Genomic DNA, 9376 nt, shown 5'->3' with positions numbered 1-9376 from the left:
TTTTTCCGCACACGATTGCTTAATTTTTTATAAAAAAATCAAATTTGATTATGAATTAAAAGTTTGGTAAAGTGAACCATAGATGTAACAAAAATAACTTTTATTACCAAAATTAATTTTTCTTTAACAAATATTTAATTTATGTTACCACCAATCAACTAATTTATTCAAACAAGAAAAAACTCAGGCCCGGATTTAAAAAATAAGTTCGTTTTGGTCTTAGAAAAAATTTCACCCTGTATACGCTTTTTGAAAACTCTAATATTATTTTTACAAATTGGACAAATAGGCAATTAAAATGGCATATTTATTTTTTTCCCCACACGATTACTTAATTTTTTATAAAAAAAAATCAAATTTGACTATGAATAATTAAAAGTTTGGTAAAGTGAACCATAGATTAAAATAAATAACTTTTATTACAAAAATGAATTTTTTTTGAACAAATATTTAATTTATGTTATCACCCAATCAACTGATTTATTCAAACTAGAAAAAATCAGGCCCGGATTTAAAAAATTAGTTTGTTTGGGTGTTAGAAAAAATTTCACCTTGTATACGTTTTCTGAAAACTCTAATATGAATTTTACAAATAAGACAAATAGGCAATTAAAATGGCATATTTATTTTTTCCCCACACGATTACTTATTTTTTTATTAAAAAATCAAATTTGACTATGCATAAAAAGTTTGGCAAAGTTTTTGCATAGATTTAAAAAAATTAACTTTTTTTACAAAAATTAATTTACAAAAACAACGTTTTTCTTAAAATTAAAAGTTTTACCATTTTTTTTATAACACGTCTGGATCTAAAACTTCCCATAACACTTCTTTTGGACTCTATAGTTTAACATAGACGTGATCAAATTGATAAATTTTAAATTTTTCCACCTAATTTTTGCGATTTACAAGTTTGCAACTTTTAAAAGAAGAAGACTGAAAGTCTACAACAATTTTCATAGTCTTCACAATGGTAAGAGGTATGTGCTGTAAAAATTTCAGAAAAAAAAATATTAAAATGGAACAGAGTTGTAGCGAATTAAACCGTGAGTTCATTTTTTTTCATTTTTAGGTTAAAATTCCGATCTTGACAAATTTGATTTTTTAATAAAAAATTAAGTAATCGCGTGGGGAAAAAATAAATATGCCATTTTAATTGACTATTTGTCTTAATTGTAAAATTCATATTAGAGTTTTCAAAAAGCATATACAGGGTGAAATTTTTTCTAAAACCAAAACGAACTAATTTTTTAAATCCGGACCTTTTTTTGCTCTAGTTTGAATAAATCAGTTGATTGGATGGTAACATACATTACTTATTTGTGAAAAAAAAATTAATTTTTGTAATAAAAGTTTTTTTTTTAATCTATGGTTCACTTTACCAAACTTTTAATTCATAGTGAAATTTGATTTTTTTATAAAAAATTAAGTAATTGTGTGCGGAAAAAAATAAATATGCCATTTTAATTGCCTATTTGTCTAATTTGTAAAATTCATATTAGAGTTTTCAAAAAGCGTATACAGGGTGAAATTTTTTCTAAGACACAAACGAACTAACTTTTTTAAAGCCGGACCTGATTTTTTTCTAGTTTGAATAAATTAGTTAATTAGGTGGTAATAGTGTAACGATTGGCCAAAATAAGAGACACATCGATCTGACCGTTCAAAAATTATGACGAATACAAATTTCTGTCAAAATGCGAAACTCGCCCTGTATATTATTAAACAATGGGAGCAGACACTTTTTAATGGTCATTTGTTATTCCCCATAGGAGCCTCTATACGAGGTAGGAGTATGTACAGTTCCTCATGACTCATCCTGTATACTTATGTATTTATTATTCTATTTCAGATATGTTGAAGATTTTAATAAGTCGTTATCGCTGGGATTACTAGCATACATAATAGTATTTGTAATGTCAAATTGTCTTAATTTGTTTATTGTTTCATCAGGGTATGTATAATATTAATTTGTTATAATGGTAGGGAGCCCAAGCGGGGATTTTTGCAGTTACTCGAGCACGTCAGATTATCATATGGGGAGAAACCTTGTACCCTGTAAATGTACCTCTACCAAAAATTGGCTCTTAATACAGGAGAGCTCGTCAAGGGGGACCGAAAATAAAACATGCCTTAGAAAAACTCGAAATCGTCAGATTAAGATAATGGCAGGGGAGCAAAGTATGCTTAATTTGCAGTCACTCGAGCGATATGGAGACCTATTGGGTTGTGATTAGTAGGTCCTAAAACCAAAAAAAGGTAAGTAAAATTTTTCATTTTAGTGGGGATTTTTCATTTTTTAATTTATTTTTCTATTGTCAACAATCGTTTATTCCGATTATAGCGCCATATATCCATAACTCGAAAAAACCTCTATTATAAACATTGCTTATTTTTACGTAAGGAGTCCAAATCTCCAATAAAAATTTGGGGGTTCTATTTAAGATTTTAAAGTAACCCCCCACCCCACCTCCGTGGGGGGTCATGTTTGGTAACATTCGATAGATTTTTCAAATACACTTTGAAAGTGTATTTTGCAGTTTTTTGCAGTATATTTCAAAAAACTGACGATTTGAGCGGGGCGTAAGAAAATATGGGAGTCAAAAAGTTTCAAAAGAAAAAAGCAAGTATCTCGCGAAATGAACGACAGATCGAAAAGCTAAAAAATTCGTTCTCAATATTTTTCAACAATTTATCGAATGATACCAATCACGACCTCCCACGTTGAAGGGTGGGGGGTAAACAAACACGACCCCCACGGAGGTGAGGTGGGGGGTTACTTTAAAATCTTAAATAGGAGCCACCATTTTTTATTGCTGATTGGGATTTCTTACGTAAACAAAACTAGCTTTTATTAACATTTTAGTAACATTTTTCGAATTATGGAAAGATGGCGCTATAATCGGAAAAAACTATAGTTGGAAATGGAAAATTTATTAAAAAATGGAATGTCCCCACTAAAACGGAAAACTTATCTTTTTTGGTTTTAGGACCTAATCTTCACAACCCAATAGGTCCCCATAACGCTCTAGTTACTGCACATTTAGCATACTTTCCTCCCCTACTATGACTAGAGACCAGAAATATTCACTAACATCTTATTAAAATGTTAGAATGGGAGGTAGTGTCAAATTTTTACGGTGATTTTAGCACGAATTCTATGAATTTATTTTGGTAGATAATACTCGTTTGATAACAAAAATGTAAGCCGACGCGACTTCGGGGCTTTTAGGCAAAAAAAGATACAAAATATAAAAGTAGATGGAAAAACTCTACAACTTATATGTCAAGTATTTATTTCCGTGCATTACATCCGTAATGGCCTAAAGCCTAATAAAATAAAAAAAAGTCAAAATGTAAATTCGTACAGGTTAAAACAAATTTTATATCAAAGTTTAGATGGGTACAAAAGATATTTTCAAGAAAGTATCCAAATCATACAAGGGGATCACTGTTTAAATAATTAAAAAGGGGTCATTTTGGCAAAAAAAATACTTTTTTAACTGCTGAGGTAATTCACTTATTAATGAAGGTCTAAGGGATTCTTTTCTGCAAAGTTGAAGGGTAAATCTTTCACATAAGACTTACTATATTAAATTTGACCCCCTATTTATTTAAATAATTGTATATAAAACTTTAAAAACAAATTTGCAAAAAATTATTTTTAGCGTTTTAGATAAGCACTATAAAATATCTTGTTTTACAGATTAAGTTGCACTATGTTACCAGTATTAAGTAAAAAAAATGGTCGGAAAATATTTAATATTTTTTGAGATATTGAATGTGTTTATTAAATGTTACTATATTTTCAATTGCAAAAACGCGGTTGTTGCCAAAGAAATATTCACCTGCTTAAGATCTCATTATTTTTATTTTTATGTATATTTTCGATATGTATTGATAAATTTAAATTTCAGTTAAACTCCCCCTTAAAATGGCATTTTAAAATTATCAAATTTGTTTATAAATTGTTTTTTTAATAACGTCGCGGGGATTAAGTATTTTGAAATTCCTTTTCTATAATTGGGTTCCTGGGAATTTTTGACTAATTAACAAAATTTTTTTGTCGTTTTTTCTTCTTCTTTTTTTTTCTTGTAGTTATATTACTACGTGCCCTTTTAGGGCTAAATTTTATTAAGAATATCGAATCTCTAAGTTGTAGATTGTAGACCTAAAAATATTAAGATTTAACTAAAATCTCTTAAATAAAATGTGGCTACTTACTGAGTTACAGGGTGTTTTATTTAAAAATTTAAAAATTATTGTTGCCAAGTACTTTAAAACTATTTGACGTATCCTTATCATACTTGGCAGAAAGTGTGGCTATTATACACCCTACTAAATTGTGATTAATAAACGTTTCTATCTAGTTCCAGAGGCGTACGACAGGGGATAGTGAATGATTGACCCTTCCCAAATTCTACGCCACTGAGTGAATTACTATTTTAGCGAAATTTTTAGATTATCCAATACTTTGTATGTAAGTAGCTTTATTGGTATCGATAAAGTCATCAGTTTGAGAGATATTGGAAGATTGAAATGAATGAATGAATGAATCAAAATAACTATGCCGTTTCATTTTTAACGTCCAATATCTCGAAAACTAACGACTTAAGCGTTACCAGTAAAGAGTATATTATTTACTTAGAAAGTATTGGAGAATCGAAAAATTTCGCTAAAATAGTAATTACCTCAGTGGCGTAGAATTTGGGAAGGGTTAACCATTAACTATCCCATGTCGTACGCCTCTGGTAGTAGCTAGAAACTTTTATTTATCACAATTTAGTAGACTGTATGGTACCCACACTTTCTGCCAAGTATGATAAGGATACGTCAAATAGTTTGAAAGTACTTGGTAAAAATAATTTTTAAATTTTTAAATAAAACACCCTGTAACTCAGTAAGTAGTCACATTTTATTTAAGTGATTTTGGACCAATCTTAATATTTTTAGGTATAGAATCTACAACTTAGAGATTCGACATTTTTAATAAAACTTAACCCTAAAAGAGCCCATAGTAATATAACTTCAAGAAAAAAAAAAGAAGAGGAAAAAAAGACCAAAATATTTGTTAATTAGTAAAAAATTACCAGAAACCCAATTATCGAAACGGCATTTCAAAATATTTAATACCCGTGACGTTATTAAAAAAACAAATTATAAACAAATTTGAATAATTTTCAAATGCCATTTTAGGGGGAAGTTTAATTAAAATTTGAATTTATCAATACATTTATCGAAAATATACATCAGAATAAAAATAATAAGATTTAATACAGGTGAATATTTCTATGGCAATAACCGCGTTTTTGCGATTGAAAATAGAGTAACATTTGATAAACAAATTCCATATCTTAAAAAATATTAAATATTTTTGGACCAATTTTCTTTTAGTTAGTACTGATAACATAGCGCAACTTCTCCTGTAAAATAAGATATTTTATAGTGCTTATTTAAAACGCTAAAAATATTTTTTTGCAAATTTGTTTTTAAAGTTTTATGTACAATTATTTAAATAAATAGGGGGTCAAATTTAATTTAGTAAGTCTTATGTGACAGATTTACCCTTCAACTTTGTAGAAAATATTACCGTAGACCTTCATTAGTAATTGAATGACCTCAGCAGTTAAAAAAGTAATTTTTTTTGCAAAAATGACCCCTTTTTAATTATTTAAACAATGATCCCCTTGTATGATTTGGATACTTTTTTGAAAATATCTTTTGTACCCACCTAAACTTTGATATAAAATTTGTTTCAACCTGTACGAATTTACATTTTGATTTACATGTAGTGTAATTTTATTTTACTAGACTACTAGTGGTTAGAATACTTGGCTCCAGGCTTTTTCACCCAGGCGAGTCGGGTTCGTTTCCCGGTGTCGAAAATCTTTTTGTTTTTAAAATTGACATTTTGATTTGAATAATAATTATTTTTATAATACTTTTGTATATTGTGTCCTATAATAGTAAAAACGTGGTATTATAAAAACAATTATTTTTTAAATTAAAATGTAAATTAAAAAAAAAGATTTCCGACGCCGTGAATCAAACTCTGAGTGAAAGCCAGGAGTATTCTAACCACTATACCATTATAGATGTAAGGCACTGAGATAAATATTTGACATATAAGTTGTAGGGTTTTCCATCTTCTTTCATATTTTATCTTTTCTTGACTATAAGCCCCGGTTTTGGAAAATCTGACACATCATTTGTTAAAAAGCTTTAGAACAACTGACTATATAAAAAAATCAGCCTTGCTAAAATGCTCCGGTCAAACTTGACGCTACCTCCCGGTCTATAACCATGCGCTTAATATAGTCCGTTCACTAAACTCAGACTCAACTGGCTAGTGATTTAAGCTAGTAATTTTGCCAATTTGATAAAATTGCCAAAAAAATAATTACTAAATAGTTAATAATTACTAAATATTTAGTAATTTTGCAAATTTTGTCAAAATTGGCAAAAAACAAAAAAGTTACGTAATAAATTCATTAGCCATTTGCGTCTGAGTTTAGCGAACCGACTATATTAGGGATCAGTTACACTTCTTCTTCTTTAAGTTCCATCTTCTATCGAAGGTTGGAAATCATCATAGCAATGCGGACCCTGTTGACTGCCGCTCTAATCAGTTACACAGATAAGGCTAAATGTGAAATTCGCCAGTCAATGAGAGTAAAAGCAGGATATTACCTCCGAATTCTATCCTACTGCATATTCTTCGTCTTGTAGTGCCTATCCGTTTCGGATATTGGCGACCATCATGGCAATCTGTACTTGCATGGATTTGAATAAAATTTTGGGAATGGTCTCTACAATTCAAGGTCTACCCTATATACATTGGCGCTTTTATCTTGGGGGTGGTTCCCACCCCTTCCCATGGGTGTAAAATTTTTTGGTCAAAATAACTACGGAAGTGGCTAGAGAACCTAATTCGAAGCAAAAGCTGTCCTATAGTTTTTTTTTTGAAATCTCAATACTTTTTGAGTTATTCATAGTTAAAAATTTTGCTATCTTAATTGACAAATAATAGTCTAGTAAAATAAAATTACACTACATGTAAATCAAAATGTAAATTCGTACAGGATGAAACACATTTTATATCAAAGTTTAGGTGGGTACAAAAGATATTTTCAAGAAAGTATCCAAATCATGCCAGGGGATCATTGTTTAAATAATTAAAAAGGGGTAATTTTTCCAAAAAAATTACTTTTTTAACTGCTGAGGTCATTCAATTACTAATGAAGGTATATAGGATTGTTTTCTGTAAAGTTGAAGGGTAAATCTTTCACATAAAACTTACTAAATTAAATTTGACCCCCTATTTACTTAAATAATTATATATAAAACTTTAAAAACAAATTTGCAAAAAATTATTTTTAGCGATTTAATTAAGCACTATAAAATGCCTTATTTTACAGAATAAGTTGCGCTATGTTATCAGTATTAATAAGAAAAAATTGGTCCAAAAATATTTAATATTTTTTGAGAAATTGAATTTGTTTATTAAATGTTACTCTATTTTCAATTGCAAAAACGCGGTTGTTGCCAAAGAAATATTCACCTGTATTAAATCTTATTATTTTTATTTTTATGTATATTTTCGATAAATGTATTGATAAATTCAAATTTGAATTAAACTTCCCCCTAAAATGGCATTTGAAAATAATTCAAATTTGTTTAAAATTTTTTTTAATAACGTCGCGGGGATTCAATATTTTGAAAGGCCGTTTCGATAATTGGCTTCCTGGGAATTTTTCACTAATTAACAATGTTTTTTGTCTTTTTTTCCTCTTCTTTTTTTTTCTTGGTATTATATTAATACCAAGTACCCTTTTGGGGTTCAGTTTCATTAAGTATGTCGAATTTCTAAGTTGTAGATTCTAGACCTAAAAATATTAAGATTGGTCTAAAATCACTTAAATAAAATGTGGCTACTTACTGAGTTACAGGGTGTTATATTTAAAAATTTAAAAACTATTTTTACCAAGTACTTTCAAACTATTTGACGTATCCTTATCACACTTGGAAGAAAGTGTGGGTACTATACAGTCTACTAAACTGTGATAAATAAAAGTTTCTAGCTACCACCAGAGGCGTACGACAAGGGCCAGTTAATGGTTGACCCTTCCCAAATTCTACGCCACTGAGGGAATTACTATTTTAGCGAAATTTTTCGATTCTCCAATACTTTCTATGTAAATAATATACTATTTACTGGTAACGATTAAGTCATTAGTTTTCGAGATATTGGACGTTAAAAATGAAACGGTATAGTTATTTTGATTCATTCATTCATTCATTCATTTTAAACTTCCAATATCTCGCAAACTGATGAATTTATCGATGAATAAAGTTATTTACACACAAAGTATTGGATAATCGAAAAATTTCGCTACAATACTAATTCACTCAGTGGCGTAGAATTTGGGAAGAGTCAATCATTCACTATCCCCTGTCATACGCCTCTGGCACTAGCTAGAAACGTTTATTAATCACAATTTAGTAGGGTATATAATAGCCACACTTTCTGCCAAGTATGATAAGGATAGGTCAAATAGTTTTAAAGTACTTGGTAAAAATAATTTTTAAATTTTTAAATAAAACACCCTGTAACTCAGTAAGTATCCACATTTTATTTAAGAGATTTTAGTTAAATCTTAATATTTTTAGGTCTAGAATCTACAACTCAGAGATTCGACATTCTTAATAAAATTTAACCCTAAAAGGGCCCGTAGGAATCTAACTCCAAGAAAAAAAAAAGAAGAAGAAAAAAACGACAAAAAATTTTTATTAATTAGTAAAAAATTCCCAGGAACCCAATTACCGAAACGGAATTTCAAAATACTTAACTCCCGCGACGTTATTAAAAAAGCAAATTATAAACAAATTTGAATAATTTTCAAATGCCATTTTAGGGGGGAGTTTAACAAAAATTTGAATTTATCAATACATTTATCGAAAATATACGTAAAAATAAAAATAATGAGATTTTAAGCAGGTGAATATGTCTTTGGTAACAACCGCGTTTTTGCAATTGAAAATATAGTAACATTTAATAAACAAATTCAATATCTCAAAAAATATTAAATATTTTTCGACCAATTTTTTTTGCTTAATACTGGTAACATAGCGCAACTTAGTCTGTAAAATAAGATATTTTATAGTGCTTATTTAAAACGCTAAAAATAATTTTTTGCAAGTTTGTTTTTAAAGTTTTATGTATAATTATTTAAATAAATATGGGGTCAAATTTAATTTAGTAAGTCCTATGTGAAAGATTTACTCTTCAACTTTGCAGGAAAAAATCCTATAGACCTTCATTAGTAATTGAATGACCTCAGCAGGTAAAAAAGTAATTTTTTTGCAAAAATGACCC

The 9376-nt window shown here is 28.9% G+C and overlaps 1 protein-coding gene across 1 annotated transcript in view; it reads left to right on the top strand.

Moving 5' to 3' along the window:
- The first annotated feature begins 1860 nt into the window (after positions 1-1860).
- LOC114341019 (uncharacterized) overlaps positions 1861-9376 on the top strand; it is a 29536-nt gene continuing 22020 nt past the window's right edge. The window contains exon 1 of the mRNA XM_050645959.1: positions 1861-1954. Coding sequence (XP_050501916.1) covers positions 1917-1954 — 38 coding nt within the window. The 5' untranslated portion in view covers positions 1861-1916. The remainder of the gene's footprint in view (positions 1955-9376) is intronic.

This window comes from Diabrotica virgifera, chromosome 3, assembly GCF_917563875.1.
Source record: "Diabrotica virgifera virgifera chromosome 3, PGI_DIABVI_V3a".
NCBI lineage: Eukaryota > Metazoa > Arthropoda > Insecta > Coleoptera > Chrysomelidae > Diabrotica > Diabrotica virgifera.
This window is presented reverse-complemented; position numbering and strand designations above follow the sequence as displayed.